At 39.4% G+C, this 21,373-nt stretch overlaps 1 protein-coding gene across 2 annotated transcripts; it reads left to right on the top strand.

Moving 5' to 3' along the window:
* The first annotated feature begins 2,240 nt into the window (after positions 1–2,240).
* LOC137274325 (CD109 antigen-like) lies at positions 2,241–21,149 on the top strand. Of its 2 annotated transcripts, none has more exons than XM_067807468.1 (38): positions 2,241–2,322; positions 3,838–3,894; positions 4,247–4,434; positions 4,987–5,012; positions 5,447–5,600; positions 6,104–6,174; positions 6,336–6,461; positions 7,468–7,513; positions 7,787–7,871; positions 8,012–8,120; positions 8,483–8,707; positions 8,840–9,067; positions 9,328–9,426; positions 9,580–9,642; positions 10,075–10,266; positions 10,380–10,529; positions 10,982–11,089; positions 11,463–11,532; positions 11,868–11,903; positions 12,890–13,004; positions 13,372–13,489; positions 13,861–13,974; positions 14,367–14,468; positions 14,882–15,010; positions 15,440–15,581; positions 15,740–15,916; positions 16,034–16,115; positions 16,230–16,386; positions 16,478–16,549; positions 17,025–17,202; positions 17,502–17,716; positions 18,133–18,282; positions 18,757–18,819; positions 18,988–19,097; positions 19,261–19,408; positions 19,907–20,009; positions 20,262–20,344; positions 20,557–21,149. In XM_067807468.1, exons 2-38 carry the CDS (start codon positions 3,845–3,847, stop codon positions 20,560–20,562), a joined length of 4,290 nt encoding a protein of 1,429 aa, XP_067663569.1. In that variant the 5' UTR covers positions 2,241–2,322; positions 3,838–3,844; the 3' UTR covers positions 20,563–21,149. The 2 variants fall into 2 exon arrangements, with proteins under 2 accessions (XP_067663569.1, XP_067663570.1); XM_067807469.1 differs by having other exon boundaries at positions 2,272–2,322; positions 11,871–11,903; positions 20,557–21,148.
* Positions 21,150–21,373: the final 224 nt, after the last annotated feature.

The following is a 21,373-nucleotide window of genomic DNA, read 5'->3' as shown; positions in this document are numbered from 1 at the left end:
AATCGAGCCCGAGCTTTTGGGTACAGAGCGAACGACTTAACCACTAGACTACCCCTCCACCCCTTCCAGAAGCAAAGAAACACGGGACAAAATTTTATTGGTGGTCAAATCAAAATTGCCATGAACAGTGGTTTTCAACGAAAATAGCTGTCACATATGAAGTTTAGGCAGTTTTAGTTCGTAAGTTGTGCAAATCACTAGTTTGACTTGCAGTATGGACTTCCACCGTCGGGCATGATATGTTGACCCTTTATCCTTGTATAATCACCACATGGAAGTGACTAAAAAGTCAAGCTAAATTCTATATAGCCGGAAATAAAGTAAAGTCTATTTTCGTATGCGTGATACATGTGATATACACAGCCGATATACAATTAACTGTGGCACGATTAGAATTATAATAATGAAGAACGCGAAAAAGGGACATCTTTTACTTATTTCGTACACACATGAAGATCTGGGTTAGAACTGACCTTCAGCAACTCGTGTTTTTCTGCGAACGGGATTGGGGGATTTGGCTGACACGTCATCGTATGCCAGTTGTGTAAGTCGATTCTCATGCTGTTGATCACACGGTTATCTAACCCAGGCTCGATCATTTACAGACCGCCATCATGCAGATGGGATATTGCACAGTACAAAAGCATAATATTTGAGGACTTAATGAAATTCTACAAAAATAAAAAAAATGATGTCAAATGTTATTCCCTATTTGACCTGCACCACACGTTACCTATATTTTAGGCGAGCAGTTGACAAGCCGTTGCATGTGTTCATGACGGATGACGTTCCGACATTTTGTGCGAACACCTGGCATCATCGCAATATGACAGTGAATCAACAACACATGCTGTCATAGTAAAGCATGGTGTTAATCACTGGACTGTCTAGTCCAATCTCAGACGTGGTACAGCTGTAATACTGCTAAAAATACACACAATTCACACAAACACATAATCATGATCCAGAATTGCTTTTGGCAGACTTCTTACGAATGTGGAAAGGACTTTATCGTTTCTATCAACATTTTATGTCCATGTAATTCTACGTCATCCAGACTGTTTCTGGATGTTTTTCACATTTATATCTACAACATGTACATTCATAGTAAATGGTTCTGATAAAGGAACCATAATATATATTACACCGACCGCACTTACTTAATACAGCTGCAGAAACAGAAAGTTGCAAGTCCCCTACCTGTGATGAACACTAAAGAACTGGTATGTATTAGAATAAAAAAATCTTGAAATTAAGGACGGGAGCATAATTTAATCATTTAAATGCTGTTACATGGAAAAGACCTTGGTGAATAAGAGTTGCAGTCCAAACCCAAAGTGATGGTTGGAAGTGAATACACCATGTCATTTAATAAGTGGGAGCCGTGCCAATTTACACTTTTCAGAGGAACACACAAAGTCAATAGTCATGGGCCCCGTTCCTGTGAGCGATCGCAGCGTTACAGCAGTCGTAACTCCCATACGTTAACAGAGACTTGCGACTGTCGTAGTGCTACGATCGTAGCATGAACGGGGTCCTGATCACTATTTGTGGACGTAGAGTGGGTTAGACGGCTGACTTCGTATGTTGGCGATGAGTTGCCTGACTCTGTGGGTCTGGGTTCGAATCCTGGATGGAACTCAACCCTATAAAAGTATTAGAAATTGCTGTAAATTATACATACGTACCTTCCAGAATAAGAATTTTGCATTCAGGTGGGAAAAAGACAAGCTTATCAAGATCGACATAACGTTTCTCTTTATTATCCGTCAGGTACTGTACTTCAAGTACACGTGTGTTGTCATATAAACAACAACACACTCTTGTCACCAGTTTAATTTGTTCAAAACCGGAGGGTATTGCTTTGACTATTCATATGTTTTTTAGAAATGCGTTCCATTCATTTAAAAACACATTCCATGTTTCACAGCAAAGTCACTCGTTTAACCGAAGTTCGAGACATACGGGATACAACAGTATGATCACTGTTCGCATGAGGATTCTGGATGCAGAAATCTTTTGAACATTTCATACGTATATTATGAAAACCACTGACAATTACACACCTGCAATTTAATCAAACTTTCCATAATCAACGTGATTTATTTTTAACCTTTTTGGAAAGTAAACAGGTATCTGCCAGGTGTTAATCCTAACTGAGTAGGAGTGATGGTGGATGATCAACCCACTGAGCCCAAATTTAGCCAATACAAACACCTACATGAACAAAGATAAGAGAGATAATTCCCAGGTATATATAGTGGGAGCGTTAATCACCTGACAGACACTCGGTCTCCTCATTAGAACGGTAAGAACGATCCGGTAAGTACATGTAGACGAACCACCATTACTCATTTAGCTAGAGGATTGGTGGCATGCTTACTTTTCATTCTTGATCCCATTCAAACGTCCTTCTTCGTGACCTCCTTTGTCTGTAACTATAACCCCTGTACATATTTCAGTTAATGTGATTAGGGGAGGTCATTTATAACAGAATATTTCCTATATCTTGAAGTTTAAAATCTGAACTGAAAACGCCAAGAAATTATTGGAGTATCTTGGAGTTGCCCAACTGAGAAACATTATTTGAATGAACCACTGAAATCCTCGATGACAGGTGCTGGCAGACACGATAAGCATATATTGACCTACCGTGGCAGCCGCGAAAACACAGTGTGCATATTAATGTACCTGTATGTTTGTTATTGCATTATGCTGAACGAGTACTTCCACCACTCCACGGCTGCGTCTAAATAATCTAACTCAAGAATTCTGTCGACATGAAATACATGAAATTTGCACTCAAGAGATACCCCCTTCCCATGTCAAAATATTTCTTATAACAAAATCCACAGTTCCAGTACCAACGTATGATCACTGCTAGCACTATGACGCATTATAGCGTCTTATACATGTACACCAGGGTCAATTTAAGCCTGCAATTTAATCAACCTTTCCAGAATATTCAATAAATAGTCTTGTTTAAATAATCCAAACTCCGATCTGTTTAGAAAAGAATATTATTAATAAATACGGTGTGTAAAAAGAGGTACTGTTATGATCACACTGCTGACAAGAACCTGTGCATGTACAATCAGTTTACCAGATTACAGAGAAAACCGATACGATGGTGACATGCTTGTCAGGACATCTGTTCTTTTCTACCAGGAGACCACCTGTTGAATTTATTTATTGTTCCAGGAAAGCTTCAGTTATCTACACAGTTTTAACAGTTTTTGCAGGAATATGAAACGGTTGCTACAATGGTTGCTCTTTCTGCATGACCATCACATTATTCGAAGTCCATCGGTCTTCATGGCTGCATAATGTGCAAGTTGATTAACGCCAAACCCGCAATATTGAAGCTATATGACGGCTGTCTGTAAATAATATTGTCTTAACAAGGGAATTAAAGCAAATTTGTCAACTTGGATACGAAGAAATGACCCAGTGTTGGGTTGCCTAACCCATGTCCCAACCTAGATATTCACAGTCATCTCAACCTGTCAGTCACATAACGTGGCATGGCAATTCAACCTGCAGCGAATGTGAAAGGGGCCAGCAGCTGGAAGATCTATTCCCTGGTTTTGTGCAACTGTTCTGTTATCAATGCACATCGTCCCTAACCTTCATGCACAATAGCTACTGCTATTCTTTAGGCTGCCTTATCGTGTAAACATCTAATATAGTTCAAGTTAGATAACACTATACGAGTATAGTACTTAATTTTTTCTGGACCTTCTGTTTGTGCAAATACTACTAAACTCTGGTGTCATATTCAATACCACCCTTATAATCTTTGGAATTTATTTATGTATATTTGTTTTGATTTGTCAGTATCACCATGCTGTGGCTTCTCTTTGTTGTCGGAACTGGATTCGCCACGGCCGACAGGTTTGTTTGTTTGTTGTCTAATGCCACATAATGAGCTCTTTGGAGCAGTACGAGGGCAAGTGTTCTCGTTAGTCGCCTCTCAAACAAGGATGGGCAGCTAAAACAGTTGTAACAGGGATCTACACCACTCTAAGTCCTTAACTATTGATCGAGTTGTTGGCTTTAATTGACATACATTTGTTCCTTAACGGGCGTTTCCACATTTTCCTCATTATCAAATGCTTGACATAGAAGCATTACGTCATCAAACTGAATTTTGCTTGATTCATTTGTTTCAAGGGAATAAGTACCATTTATATTAGGTATGAAACGTCTCTGTTGACAACATGATTCACTGTTCCTGCTCTTCCAGTTCCGGAGGTTCGTATCTTATTACGTCCTCCAAGTACCTGCAACGTGGGATGCCATTCAACGTTAGCATCGACATCCTCAACACCACCAACACCGTCCATGTACAAGTGGAGCTGCAGCGCGTATGGTACAACTACACCAACAATTTCAGGACCCCTGTTGTGATGACCAAAGGTGACTTTACTAAAGGTGAGACATTATACAGAGGTAACTGTGCATGATGCTAGCGTGGAAGTTCAGGTTATCCTTTGAAACAACACTGGCTGAAGATGTGAAATCATGCCCTGACCTGTCGAGGCACAGTTCTACCACTTGTTTATTGTACACATCTCGTATTAGAGACTGGTGGAGTAAAGTAAGTGAAACTTCACACACTGGTTGCAACCAATCGTGAAACTCCCGTTTATTGAGAGGTTCTAGCGAATCTGAAAACAACACGTTAACCAGTATGGTGACCAAATTTCAACTAATGTTACAGTATATTCTGGCATTGTACCAATGAAAGCTCCCACTGCACAGATCAGAACAACTAATTGTTCAACCAGAATTACAGTGTTGCTCGTGGGATCCGCAATACCAAATACTGAATTTGTTAAAATGTTGGTTATTTTTAGAATCATAACACAATTTAAATAAACATTACTCTGCAACATTACTCGACAGCATACGTTTCTCTTGAAACTAACTAACTAACCGAGAAAAGAACGATGTCTCAGCACTTCTAATATCATTGAATTTCAGGAACGACTGGGACGATATCGCTGAATGTAAGTATATAAAATCAGTCAGCGCTGATTCAATCGTTGAAGCAATCAAACAACCAAGAGGCGTTACATGATTATATATTGTATTCTAAAATGATTTCATATTTCAACTCACTATCATTTACTGCAAAGGATTGCAATCGTAATTCAAAGTAAAGACATAAAGGGGTGGATATAGCAACATCATAACAATAGATATTCAGATCAAACAAGTGAGAAGTCATCTCAACTCAACTGATGATGCTGATGTAGTGTGTGCCCCTTTACTTGTAACACAGCTGCAACACAATGTAACACTGCTGCAACACTATATTACCATGAGCAACACGTCCACATAACAGGTTCTGTCGAATCATTGGCACAGATGGATGTGAGATCGTGTGAGCATGTTATTATTCATTTCCACGTACATATCAACCAGACTATTCCGCCTCCAGGTACCACGGGATGTCACTGATGGAAGTTATCGCCTTCATGTCCGAGGTAGTGGAGCTCTGCAGTTTGAACGAGAAACGTCCCTCATCCTCCGTTCCAAGTATATATCTGTCATGGTGCAGACTGACAAGGCCATGTACAAGCCAGGACAGATGGGTGAGCTCACAATGGATGTCAGCCTTACGTCATCATGATGCCATCTGTTTCATTGCTCTTTACTACTCTTAAGCCATTATACTATGAAAAAGACATTTTACTTGAATTACACAGTGTAAATGGCAAATCGTTCGTTTTGCCTTGGCTTATCGTGGCTATGCACTATTTCAGTTTTCTGTCGTGATAAGGTCATCAGGGTCTTTGCTTCTAAACTACTTTTTAAGCTGGATTATTGAAGAAGACATTTTACCTGAATTACACAGTCTAAGTGGCAAATCCTTCGTTCTGTCTGGCTTCATTTTGGACACACATTGTTTTAGTTGTTAGAACCAGACAGGCTTGTATTTAGCAACCTGTATTCCCTGATAATAAAAATATAAACATGTAAAAGTGTAAACAATATGCTACACGTGTTATGTTTGGTCACTTTCCCAATGCTACCGTGATATTCATTAATAAGAATGTTTTCACCTGAACCAATAATTAATCTTTTTCTGCTGCAGTTCACTTCCGAGCGTTTGGTGTTTATCCAAGTTTGCAAGTGTACACGGGGACTTTCGACATATCCCTTGTTGTAAGTTTATAATAAAATTCCATAACTGGCATGTACAGTATAAACATGCAATATAACCAGAAAACCATAATTTTATACACAGTGAATTTTAAGTGCACAGGCTTATCATAAGAACATTTACAGTGAAAATTCTGTATGTAGAGCTTTGGTATTTTCTGCAGGATCCAAACAATAACATTCTGAAGGAGTGGACAGCTCTCCATGAATCTTCTGGCGTGGTGGCAGGGGAGTTCCAGTTGGCAGATAAGACTGTTCTTGGAGATTGGGCTCTACGAGTTTCACCAGCGGTTGGTTACATTTATTAATATTTAGACACACTTTCAGTTCCTGTCTTAGAATTAGTTTTGTAGCCTGGACCTAATTTACTAGTCTCACCATCGGTTGTTTATGTTCATTAAATTTTAGACTTATATTTGCTGCGCGTAGAAATGTGACTAGTTAAGTTTGTAGGGGAGTGTTCTTTGAACCTGAAACCGTCTCGGTTCTATCATATGATTGTTCATTCCGGTCACTTTAGAATATGCGATCCCCCAAATCTCGAAACATTAATTTTGCCCACAACATCCCAGATAAGATGTTTATTCACACACTGGTTCTTTTGTCATTCCTAAAATCTGGACATACATGTACAATCTGCAGAAGCTCTAATAATGTTACCAGAACACTATCAATACATCCCAGTTTTCTTCTTAACGGTGTATAAAACTGTCGCGTAGAATACAGAAAACCAACACGAAATACCTTTAATAGTCATTTTAAAAAACATGCTACAATCGTGGCTGAGAAGGGAACAATAGTGTGACACAAGCATTTTCGGGACTGTTTGTCCAATTAGTAAACTGCATTCAAAGCTCTTCTGAAATGTATTTTGAAAGACCATTAAATTGTCAGATATTTAATTCTTAATTCACCTTTGGCTGTTCCGATCAGATCCAGTGGTTGACAGAAATGCATCGGTCCACATAACTTCCAAGATGAAAAGTCTCAGTTTTCAGTGTCAAAGATATATCAAAATGAAACAAAATGCCATTCGTGGACAATGGATCTTCAGCAGCCTATGCTTGTTATAATAAGCGAATAATGAGATGGGGTCTTGGGATGACTTAGTTATCTCATGCCAATGTGTCCCATTTGCGGAGATCGATGTTGACGATGCGAGCCATGTTTTGTCTGTTCCAGACAGTATTATTTACAGAAGGCTGTCATATGGATACTGCTAAGTGCGGCGCCAAACATATATGTGCAAGTCTGGAAAATTACATTTTTATCAAACTTGTTTCTTTTTTAATTCAGGACCAAGTGAGCGTCACCTCTAAAACTTTTGCAGTGGCTGAATACCGTAAGTATGACTGTATTGTTTTCTTCTGTTTTCATTATCATATAGAATTATTAATTATATGGAGCACATGTTAAATTGTAATAAAACTACCCAATGATCTCTTACTGATGTTTCTCCAAACGCCAGTTCAGATGTGTGTCTCAGAATGGAACTAGATGGATGTGCCTGGAAGACAAAGCCGTCCTATATTTAAATATGGCCATTTTCAAATGAGACGTCACCATCGACAGACAAAATTATGCTTCTTTGTGATAAGACTATTTCCTGTTTCAGAACTGCCCCGCTTTGAAGTCAAAGTTGATCTTCCTTCGTTCTCCTTGACCTCCGATACAAAGCTGTCTGGAACAGTGAAAGCAAAGTGAGCCATTTATCAAACCAGTGTTTGAATATCCCCTCTGTCCCAGCAGATGTCCGATTATGGTCTCATATTGGGTGGTCATACCAGTACTATTTCCATGCTGAAACACTGTAAGTGTTATACATGTATTCCATTTGCAGGTACACCTTCGGAAAGCCGGTGAAGGGAATGGTGGAGTTACATACACACATGAACGTCGCAAACGACTACTGTGGAAGACCTCCCAAATATGTCGAACTGGCATTTCCCGTAGGTTCACAAACTCTGAGATAATCCCTATCCCCATTTTAATAAAAGCACCAAATTAGTAGTCTTGAAGATAAAGCTACAGATTGTGTATAATTAATAATCCATTTTTGCTTATGCCATTTTAATATGAAAAATTGATATGTTAAGCTGAAATTGTATTTCAAGTCAAAGATAAATAAGAAAACATCGATGAATAAAATATTCTGGTGGCATGTGTATGTTCAGATGAAATTGTCAAAATACCTGCAGAAATTAATACATTTTCAAATGACACATATCTCAACAGTACATACATCTTCCCTGTAAAGACAAGACTCATTGACAAGAATCATTAATCATATTTCGTCTGTGTTCCTTGACAGATTGACGGGGAAGCCAAATTTGACATTCCTGTTGCTGACATCAAGCGTCTCCAGAGCAATCTAAATGAACAAACTGTCGTCGTTGTCGCCATCGTGAAGGAGGAGTTGACGGGCGTGAGGCTGAACGGGTCTAGCTCTGTGAAATACCACCAATACCCCTACAAGATTGAAGTTCTCAACTCAAGTCCGAAATCATTCTCACCCAAACTTCCTTATACAGCATATGTGAGTTGAAATTTGATAACACACATAAAAATAACTATCGTTATGAAAAACTACGAATATTTTTTCACATAGATGGAAGTTATACAATATATCATATTTAGCTCTATTTTCAATTTACACATGACACAACAGATCAAGGTGTCCCAACAAGATGGTCGCCCTGTGACCGACCTCAGCAGCCCCGTGGGAGTGTACACCTGTGTCACATACCGTATTGTCCAAGATGACCAGTCCGAGTTCTCCTGCTCATCCTTCACCGGCAACTACGGCCTCCCACCCAAAAACTACACCATCCCTGCCTCCGGCATCATCCCCGTGGACATGCGCATCCCTGAGAACACCACTAGTATTAACGTCAAGGTGAAACCATAACAAAAATTGTCTGATATGCTTGGATTCTGTATCAATTAATTAGCCAAACCCGGTAACTAACTATATGCTGTATTTGACTGTACGGCGGCAGCCTGGATTTACAACAGGAAGCAAGGAAACGACAATTTCGCATTGTTATTGCTTAAATTATTTGTAATAATGTCGTTCCGCAAATAGCAAAGGTGACTAGCTGATGTTTTTTGTTATCATTTGTGGGAACACAATGTTCATAACAATATTCATATCAGGTTCACTACAATGAGATATCCGACACTCTGACTGTCCGGCAGAAGACCTCCGTCAGTGGCAACTTCATGCAACTCAAACTCACCAACCAGGGACTCAGGGTAAGCAAGATTACCTAATATGTTTGTATGGATGTTTTAATACGAATTTAGAAGGGGTGACTACCCGACATGTTCCTTTAAAGTTATTGTTCTGTTTCGTCAACGACATGTTAACATCTGCAATACTACCAAAATACCTTGGATTTGTTTCAGGCGGGTGAGACAGCTCTGTTCAGTGTTGAGCTAACAGAAGATGTGCCTTTCATAACATATCAGGTAGTCTGTTGAACAATCATATTATTCTGAATGGAGTAAAATAAAATCTATCTATCTATCTATCTATCTGTCTGTCTGTCTGTCTGACTGACTGTGTGTCTGTCTGTGTGTCTGTCGGTCGGTCAGTCGGTCGGTCGGTCGGTCAGTCGGTCGGTCGGTCGGTCAGTCGGTGGATAGGCCGGTCGGTAGGCCAGTCGGTCTGCCTGTCTGTCGGATAACGACATCTTTACACCTTTTGCTTCTGGAATTAGTTATCTATCGCCAATTAAGCTGACCTGTACACTGAGCCATTCGATAATACAACACATGGATAGCTGAATTCAGGTGTTTAATTCTTTCCATAAATATCATTCACAGGTAACACTTAACACACGATAGCACAGCTACTATTTTCTTTATGGGTGTTATCCCGGGGTACTGTTGTCTTTATAGGTGTTATCCCGGGGTACTGTTGACATCACTGACCAAGTTACTGTTGGCGGCCAAAACCCTGTTCACTTCAATGTCCCCATCACTGCAACAATGGCCCCGGAAGCTCACATCATCGCCTACTACGTCAAATCATCAGGAGAGGTTGTAGCTGACAGTCTTAGCATTAGTGTCAACGACGTCTTTGACAACAAGGTAAAATGAAATCATATAAATATTAGTCATATGGTGATAGGTTACATTGGGTAATGAGATTATCTGAGTTTTGACATATCCGGATATCAAGGTCAAATGCTACTTTATTTCAGGTGTCCATTGACTTCAGCAAGAACGACTCTAAACCTCATGACAACGTTGATGTCTTGGTCAGCGCAGACCCCATGTCATCTGTCAATATCCTTGCTGTCGACCAAAGTATTCTTCTTCTCAAGTCCGGCAATGACATAACCACAGGACAGGTCAGAACACTCCTTTCAGAAATGTTGTCACACCAAAATACCATCTGAAGAGATTCACAGAATGATCATTAAATATGTATTGCAAAGTAAATCACATAAGTTTATTATGGGAGGGCACCTTTAAATTAAGCCAGAAGACACCATTTATGCCAGTATTTAACGTGATCGGATTTTACAATCACATGGAAAATTAGTAAACAGGCATGAAATATTTCAAATGAGTCAGTGTTTCTATTTGACCGGTGTCAACTCAAAGTGCTGATAAACGTATCTCAGTGTTTACATCGGAGTTGTCAGGTAACATCTTGGGACCTTTGCTCGTCGAGTTAGGTTTTCAAGACCAGTGTAGCTAACCTGTACCCTTATAGACATGGAGCCACAGAAATGATACTTTTACTTTTAGGACGTAAGTAGTCAATTAAACCATCACTGGCTTCCATTTTCGTGTGCAGGTTCTTGATGAACTGAAGACGTACAGCTCCGGACAAACTGATGGAGAATTCTCACCGGAAGTATTTGCCATTTCTAGCAGTGCTACACGTTCAGCTGATGTGTTCTCGGTAGGTGACATGGGCTAGCAATTGTAACATTCGTTGAATCTTATATGCATTTCTCCTGTGTGAAATTTCGTCACTGTGTCACAATTATCTCAGTATATACGTCGTCGATGATCAACGAATTCCTGTTCATCAAGTAATTACAATAGACAAAATTCGTAAAGGCCCATCTATGTTTATTCACCATCAAAGCAATGTGGATACATGTGTTTAGTTGTTTTCAGAGGCAAGGAAATAAAATAAGTCTGTTTATGAAGACTGGAAAAAATAACAGTATAACTGATAAGTTTCTTTGCATCAAATGGCTTACAGATATTGTCTGAAAACCAAAGAACACTCACTGAAGAATACGCTATTTATGTGTCTCTCTCCCCAGGACGCAGGACTCATTGTACTCACCGATTCTAAATACTACGGTTCATACTATAACGGGTATTATGAATTTGGTAAGTACGTTTCATCAACAAACACGATGAATAAGCAGGCTTGTACAGTAATTACAACACCGAAATTCAAAAATTAACTACAACTTTAACGACTCACAGATACGCAGTCAGAAAGAATTACTATAAAATCAAGGAAACGTTAACATATTAAAGTTTGAGATTATAGGTACATGTCGTGACATATTCTTGAATCGACGTTGTTTCTCCATATGTTGTTTGTTTCTATGCCGCAGTCATCAATGTTATTAACGGTCAGATAAATGAGGATGAGCTTGTCAAACCCCTAAATTTGATGTTCAACATTTGAATACATGACATTGTCTGGTTCATATCAGCAGGTACAACTATTGCCCCGAACGTATATGGGCACGGTAAGTGTGATGTATATATTTATTATCAAATTTCTCCTTAAACTCCTCCAGTATATATTTCATTATTAAGACTTGGTTCAGGACAACTACTACAAACTTAAAGCACATATTATCTGACATTTGTTGAGAAACCATCTGAAATGCTGGGCGTTCTCACTGAAACCTTTTGTGTAAAGTTTAAGGGTTCTGTTTCTTTGTGCATGTGAATAGAAATGTTTGCTCTGTTTGAATTCAGTTTGGCCGAACGATTTAACTCATGTTATAGATCTAGCGATGATGCACCGATGACTGTGATAGCTCCGTCCCAGCATCGATTTACCGATTTGAAAATATACTACATACATTTATACTCTTCAATAGGAGGAGAACTTTATTATTAATTCACGACTAAAACATTTTAGACAAATATCTGGGTCAGTCATCGTGATATGATAATAATCAATGTTTTGAGAGTGCAACACCACTTGCACTTCCTTGTGACTACAGTTGTTTGTACAATAATCGGAGATGTTTGGTGTATGGTGAGAAATGGGCATGTCTACGACTTTCATTTTCAAACAAAACAACCGGCTTGAGACAAACAGTAACAACTGTGGGATATAAGATTATTGTCAAAATTTATGGTCTACAGTGATTTTTCGACCTTCGTGAAAACCGTCAAATCGAGAATGACACCCTATGCACATGTGTTGGGGCTGCTGCGTTGTGCACGTGCATTCAATGCATTGTGTTTAGGATTGGTTATTAAGAAAAATGGTGATGCCTTCAGAAATAGATGGTGCTGTCTTCAAATATTCAAATTCAAAGACCAGGTATATATACCTATGGGACATCTTAGATCACCAAGTCTGGTTCATATCTATATTTATGCGTAAGTAGTCAGAATGACAAAGACTCTGCACAAAACCAGGGACAACTCTCAACTTGTAAATGTTACTCAGACTGATGTATCATAGAATATTTCAGTCTGTGTATTTTCATTGAAGCAATGGTACCAAAACCCATGTATGGAGGTGCCATACAAAGTCAGAAGGTCAAGGAGGTGGAGAGGGTGAGACAAGAATTCCCAGAAACATGGCTCTGGATCAACAAGACCGTTGGGTAAGAAATTATGAAAAAGTGGTCAAACGTTCTTTTACCCCCATACAGACATCTTATACATTAAAGTCATTACACCAGTACACATTAAATCTTTGTTCATCAGGTGCATGCATGTGTTATGCATTTGTTCGGCATGTCTAATATAACAAGCCTCTGTTGTCTGCATTCCAATCAAACAAGGTAATTTTGCTGTAATTATGAAAATGAGGAGGACATTTCCCAGTGTACCACAAATGGAGCAAAACATCCCCCTTTCTACTTTTCACTTTTTACTTTTTTTACTGGGTTTTCAGAAGAACCCTTTTTGTTTTTCCATGGGTATTTTACGAATGTATATCTAAAATCAGCGTGTTACCTTTTTGTCCAGTGCTGACGGTAAAGCTACCATAAGTACCACCGTCCCGGACACTATCACTTCCTGGATCGCCAGCGCCTTTGCTGTCAATTCCGCCACTGGACTTGGTGTATCCCCGTCTACCACAAAGGTGCAATGATGTGCTTATGCCTATCCACCCCTCAAAACCACAGTGCCGCTGCTATGCTGTTTGTGCAGAAATTGTGATTAAAAGAGCATCTGATGATTCCTTTTTCCTAAACTCTTGAACATCATCTCATTACGAATAGCCTTAGCTTTAGCTTTTTCTAATGTCATGTTCCATCTTTAGGTGGGTGTTACGTTAAAAATGCTTGGTGAGAATGCAGTCGCAAAATTATTGGAACTTTCACAATGGTTACGAATTCTCTTCTCTATCACCAATGCGATAAAAAAACTATCCACAAAGTGCCATAGTATCCAGACATAGAAAAATGTAATGCATAATATCGATCGCCCAACTTGGGCGTTGAATTTCTTCAGCTGCGCGTCTTCAGTCCCTTCTTTGTGAGCTTGTCCATGCCTACCTCGGTGTTACGTGGAGAACAGGTCGTCATTCAAGCCAGCATCTTCAATTACCTGCCCAGTGACGTGGACGTGAGTGCATCTTTTAAATCAGTCACACCTTCTATAAGCTAGATTAGTCTTACATTATCGGGACATGGGTATTTGTGCAACTATATTCAGAGGCGTTGTGGTATCTGCTAAGTTGACTGAATCATGTTTATTGTTCTCATTGTCCGCAACAGGACATGTCTCAGAATTAATAAGATATAACATTTTGGTCGTCTTGGTTCTGAAAAATAAATCAGTTTGTCTTCATTTTCAGCTTCATAGGGGTACAACGGATCAGATGTTATGAAAGTTCACCAAAAGGTTTATATTAATCCACTTTGCACAAACAATCTGTAAAGGGTCGTAGCTCGTACGTTCCCTGAAGGGAAGTTGGGGGGAAAAGCAACAATTTATATCAAGTTTATATTCAATAGGTTGTAGTGTCGTTGCCCACTTCCTCTGACTACGTCAACGTGGTGGTTGACAGTTCCGGTAAAACTACCAAGGAATCAAAGGACCAGACGCAATATGTCACTGTAAGTGAATGCACTTTTACTCATTGGCAAATGGAACTATTCAAGGTGTCAAATAACTCAGTGAAAAGGTATTAAAATAAAACATCGTTAGACCTTTGAACTAAAGAGGGTGGTTTCTCAACGCTGAAAGCACAGCTCATTTGGAATAGAAATATCTCCTTCATCTTCATAATAAATTGTCCGACTTCAGCATAATATCAGTTCTGAACCTGGAGCAAAGACCGTGTGGATCAGAATGATTTACGTGATAATATATATACAGTGTTAATGTGGGACCAAACATTATTGGGTAATAATAACAATGATCCGCATTAGTCTGAGTCAGGTTTAGACAGATTCAACAGTTATTGTCATTCCAGGGTTAAAAGCATTTGTCCGCACACATTAATACAATGTATCATCCTGTCCTCAAGGTTAAATCCAACGAGCCCCAGACTGTGTACTTCCCTATCATTCCATCATCTCTGGGAGCTATTGACATCGAGGTGTCAGCACGAACAACTCTAGCTGCTGATGCTGTCAGGAGGCAGCTCAATGTCCAGGTAGGGACTTGTTTGACTAACGATGCAAACTGTCTAGGACTCATTTCTCTTGACAAAGAAGTCACCAAACCCCATGATCCGATTCGTTTTTGTTGACTGTAATAACAAAGACGGGACACTGGTCATCTCTCATTGCACAGATTTGAGGTTACGTGAGGTGAGATCCCATTGTAAATTAATGCACTCTGAGTCCTTGTTTCAACCAGTCAACAACGATTGCAGTAACAAGAAGTAATATTTTCAAAGTATGTTTGCTATGATATGGTCAGGGAATCAAACCACCAACGTTCCGATTTCTGGTCTATCCTCTACACCGCAGAGATGGTGTCTGGGATGGAAGGGTTGAAAGCTTTAAATAGCAAATATATAGTATGCTGATGTGTACATTTGCTATTTGTAAAGTTTATAGTCCATATCTACTTTTTCCAGGCAGAAGGGATCCCCAAAGAATATAACACACCTGTCTTCATTGAGCTGACACCAGGAGGCGCTGACTTCAACCAACATGTGTCACTGTCACTTCCTTCAGAGGCAGTAAACGGATCAGAGAAAGTCCGAGTCAAAGTGACAGGTATTCTACAACACTGAAAGTTGGTTATAAAGAATAAAACTGATATGCTTTATGGTCTGTGGGTATGTTTGAATATCTAAGCTGTTTTATTTGAAAGTTTCGTAGTGTGACAGATTGACTTACCTACAAAAGGGCCTTGACCATTGCCTGTATTCCAGGTGACCTGATTGGCGCCAGTCTCGACAACCTGGAGAACCTTCTGGCTCTACCCACCGGATGTGGTGAACAGAACATGATGACCTTTGCCCCAGATGTATATATTGCTGACTACCTGTACACAACCAAGCAAATGACACCTGCCTTGGAGTCCAGGATCATGACCTATCTAGAACTAGGTAGAATCATATTTATGTATTATGACTGAATGTAAACGCACTGGCACCAAAATATCTATTTGCAGTCTTTATGTTTCTTCTCCAATTTTCTGAATTCAAGGCGTGTATTACTTTCAGGCTACCAGAGGGAGCTCACCTATCAGAGACAGGATGGATCCTTCAGTCCTTTCGGAGACCGAGACGAGGCAGGACATATGTGGTGAGTTTCCCTTTCCAACACCAACTGCCCAATGCTCACTGTATAAACACAGACCTTCATGAAAAGGCCTTCAAATACCCCAGACTAACGCATAACTGTTCTTATTTTACACAGGCTGACTGCATTTGTAGCACGCAGTTTCCATCAAGCCAGGCCTTACATTTTTGTGGGAAATCAGACTTTGGCAAGGTCCCTGAACTGGATGGCAACGAGGCAGAATGTGGACGGATCCTTCAATGAGCCTGGGCTCGTGTTTGACAGACAGATGCAGGTACTGACATGACATTTCAGAATATTAACAATACACCTCTCTGTTTATCCATGTACAGATTCTTATTGCCATATTTCTTCTGCTTCTTCAGATTTCCAAAGCCTCTCTTACGTCCATGGTGCTGCTGGCCTTCCTGGAGAATCAAGACATTAGTGGATATGGGGTAGGTGAAGGTTTAACAACATGTAGACTGAAAATATCTATAGACTGATATGTGATTTGGCACTGAAAAAACAGAGGTGGGCTTCTGTAAGTTTAGGCTTTTCTGTAAGTTTAGAATGTTATTGGAACGTCTGTGAATTGCCATAAATGTCACACGCAGAACGTTACAATGCACGAACATTCGACAAAGGGAATTTCTAGAAATCTCTTTGCTATTTTAATCAAGGACATGCGATTCTGTAGAGGTTTGATCATTTGCACGTCAGGAAACTATGTCAGTATCTTGAAACATTAATGGTACAGAGTATCCAAACCTACTAACCTCTCTATGAACAAAATGTACGGTTCACACAATAAAATGTTGCAGAACAAAAGAACAATATATACTCTCTTTTAAAATAAGAGCATTAAATAGATTTGATAACATGGTTGAAAACAGTAACCTCAGTGTGAAAAACATATCTTTTTTATGACAGATTAACGAGTATACGCTTGGAAACGCCACTGTGAATGCCACGAATTACCTGGAGTCAGTATCTCCCTCTATCACGGATCCCTTCACTCTCGCCATTGTCAGCTACGCCTTGTCGGAGGCTGGCAGTTCAGTAGCAGATGTCACGTTCAACAAACTCAACGCCGCAGCCGAGGTTAAAGGTACATCTTAGAATCGTGTCAACTGTTACCAAGAATATTAGAATATTAGACCATATGACTGTCTTGAATTATGTACCGTCTGTGCAAGAGATTAACATGTCGTTATTATCCACCGGAACTGATTACACATATACCCGCCACACAAACTGTATAAAGAGTGCGATCCAGAGACGCCATAGTGTATTTACTGATTCTGAAGACACCAAATTGATACAATATGTTTTTAAACGCGACTTCCAAGCACATGAAAAGTCGTAATTACTTTCTCCAATTCTCTTACATTGGCACTTAATTAACAGGTACCTTGAAACACTGGACGGAACCAGCAACTGCCTCCTCATCTTATTACACCAACTGGACACCTCCACACACACGCGCCCAGCCCATTGATATTCAGACAACAGCATATGCCCTTCTCGCATCCTCTGCACGAGGAGATCTCAAAGGAGGTCTTCCAATAACCAACTGGCTGACCTCACAGAGGAATCCGTATGGAGGCTTTTCCTCAACGCAGGTCAGTGTGAAATCAGGGACCGAGGCTATATTCTTAAGCAGCATGACCCAAAGGTTACGTCGATTTTTGTTGAGATAAGTTCAGTTTAAAGAACAAGATGCGAAAATTCAGCTCAGGGTGTTTCTTGAGGCCTTGAATCGGTACTTGCTGTTAATCATTGTTCACGCCACTCATCGTTCTGTCAACAGGTGTTTGAACTGAATAGATAATATCATGTAAATATATAAGACATCGATGGGTTCTCAACAAAGGAAGATAAAGTAGTATTTTCTCATCTGTGTTAAATTCGTACTTAGTGGCTAATTGTATCTCTTGTCAGAATTGTTTGACATATAGTTTGATTCGTTGAAACTGTATGGTTATTTTGACTGATAACATTTAAGTATATGTACTATACTCCTCCTCGTGTATCACAGGACACAATGGTCGCACTTCACGCCCTAACCGACTATGCCCGGCGTGCACATGTTTCCGGTTTCCAAGTTGAGGTTGATATCAAGAGCGGAAGTGACAGCCAGCATATATCTGTGACTGACAGCAACGCACTCGTTTTGCAATCAAGAGAGGTAGATTCAACATCGACATATATGTATAATGTTGAAAGGGAGATATATATGTCTTTTGGGATCTCTCAGCAGCCGTAAAGTGTTATCGAGTAATCAGTTTGATGCCTCCCACCCTCCAAACTTTCTTGTTGACATGGAACAACCTACACAAAAAGTAGTAGGTGAAAATACCCAACTGTTGAAACTGTATCCACATGTTCATAAGTAATAACAACGTGATCTAACGGCTGGCGGCAAGCACCGGTATTCAGCATGGCCAAGATATGCAGCATGGGTGATAAGGCCGAGTGTATGTTTTTTACCTGATTTTGATGCTATCTCTACATTTTGCCTAGGAGTAACATGCGTTCTTCTAAACCACATGTTAATGCTCGTCCTCGATAAATTGTGAAGGAGATTTAACTTAGCATTTATGCTGAGTGTTTATTCTCCGAAGCTCATTCTTTGAAAGCTTGGTTTATGATTTGTTTCCAGCTAACGAAGTTCCCCAAGGACGTGTCTATCACGGCTACTGGTAAAGGTGTTGCATATGCCGATGTAAGTATGATATAATGGTTTCAGCATAGTGTTATGAATATAACTATGGCAATCCCCGAATCTAACTATCCGAATACTGAATAACGCATAGTTATATCAAATAGGTGAGAAAATCCCTTCCACAATAAATGGTGTATCTCATGATTAATTATCACCTTTTCATTCCAGGTAGATGTGTTCTTCAACGTTGATGCTGAAATTGGTGACCCATCCTTTGACATTAACACCGTGCTGCTTGATGACACCATCAACAACTTCAGACTGATGACTTGCACTAAGTGAGAGCATATTTAATAATATTAATTCGGTTATGTAAATGATATTATAAGTATTGACATGTTACAGTATTTGGATCATAAAAGTAGTGTGTTGATGGGCTAAATTTGACAAGTATACACATTTCATCTTTCAAATATTAGTTTTCCTCCTTTTCTCCTGAAGATGGCTGAAAGAGGGTTCCAGTGGAATGACAGTGATGGAGATATCTATCCCATCAGGCTTTGATCCGGATATGACGTCAATCGGCAATGTTGCTGGTCTGAAGAGATTTGAAAGACGTGGAAGAAATGTGGTTGTATACTTTGATGAGGTACGTTTGACATCAGTTGTTTTATTTTGACAGTAAAAGATATTTTAATGCTTTGTAATGGAGTATGGGTTTGAATGATTCGTTCAGTCTCGTCAAAGAATTATTAATAAGGGTTTATTGTTACATAAATAGTGCAACGTCAGTTACAAGCATCTTTCGCCCGCCAAAAAGCCTCACCCTTCTCTGTTCAAATAGCTCGATGATTACTTCAGTTAGTCTAATCCTTTCCCACTGGTGTATGAACTTTTCCACGGTCCTGAAAACAGTACCACATTTGGACAGCGCTTCGTGTTCAATGACTGATGTTCATTGTGTCGTACTCTTAGATGTATGTATATAATGTAAAATCACAGTCACAGTTATTTTCCCTTTACACCACACGGAGTTTGTTTCTTTGGGTAGCCAACAACGGAAATTCTTTTGCACTGACGTTCCAAATATTTTATATGGAAAATGAAACCTAATATACACAGTGTACGTTCCTTTCTCTTTCCACAGATTGGCACAACGTCCATCTGCTTTGACATCCTGTCCACCAGAACAGGCATGGTGACGAACAACCAGCCTAGCTACGTCACAGTCTACGACTACTACCAGCCCAGTGAGTACGAAATTCATACGTGAAGTGTTGATAACGTCAGTAACTTTGACCCGTGCAGCTGTATGTAAATTAGGCAACGATGGCGCAACGATAATGACCTCATATTTGTAAACAGATCAAAATTGCTAGTCGGTTATATGCACATGTACTCATAGCTATATTTTATGGGTGTTTTTATTTTTACTTATCAAGAGTTTGTTGCAGAAATTTGACGTTATCCCCGTCTTCATTCATATGCATCTTTGTTTGTAGGTAACCAGGGTGCCACGTTCTACGAAACCCGCAGTCTGAAGGAAGCCACAATTTGTGATGTGTGTGACAAATGCTGCAACCAGGTCGGTGAATGAGTTTCCATTTCCATAAACGTATATTGTATTACATTCATGCATATATGCTTGGTGGCTCATGAAACTGTCATTCACAAATATCAAATGCATACATTTCAGTCAATATTTTACACAATTCTCAGTTTAATTGTTGAACAAGAGTGTTGATAGGATTCTTTTCGTGACTTCATTTTTGTAATATCATTTGAATTATCTTCCAGATCTGAAGACAACTGTAAAGAGGAAAAGACAGATATGCAACATGTGAATAAATAATTCCGTCAATGAGTGGGGTTTTTTCAATGAAAAAACATTTTTAAATGATAAACAATAACTTATGGATTACAGAAAATGGCTAAAGGGTTGATGTCAACGTTTCCTAGACCAACTTCCTTTTCATGTTGAGCAACGTTTAAGCACTTCTAGCCTTTGGTGTCTGGTATATGGTAGACATTAGTGTCTGGTATATGGTAGACATTAGTGTCTGGTATATGGTAGACACTGGTGTCGATGTTATATGGTAGACATTGGAGACATTAACAGATTTGACCATCAAGAAGGAAATCATGTCTGATAACAACTAATACTGGCGTTTAATACATTTCAAAACAATGACTTAAATGTTTCAAGATGTCAAGTTACATGGTCTTTTTATCAGTTTCAATATAACAAAACCTTTAGATTATTGTTTAAATACCCAGGGTAATACGTTGATAGTGTTTTGTCACTTTTTACACCAAAATGTTTTGAAACTTTACTTTTAGCTAAGTCAATCGGTTTAATAAAAAGGACGAAGACTGCTGGAAAATTCAAGTTATGCGTTTTGTCCTTTAATCTCCCGAGAAAACGTCGATCCAAACGCATCATAAACGAGACAACAAAGACGTTTATGTACACATTGTTTAACTGGATTCGCGCATTCACACTTACACCACAAAACATCATTGCGTGCCATCACCAGTGCTGTCATGAGATCTCAATACACATTGACCTGGCAAGACACGACCATGCCTTCGAAGGATGTGAAAAGTAACCAGC

This window comes from Haliotis asinina, chromosome 2 (assembly GCF_037392515.1).
Source record: "Haliotis asinina isolate JCU_RB_2024 chromosome 2, JCU_Hal_asi_v2, whole genome shotgun sequence".
Taxonomy (NCBI): domain Eukaryota; kingdom Metazoa; phylum Mollusca; class Gastropoda; order Lepetellida; family Haliotidae; genus Haliotis; species Haliotis asinina.
The sequence above is the reverse complement of the archived record's forward strand: the minus strand, read 5'-3'. Positions and strand labels throughout refer to the sequence as shown.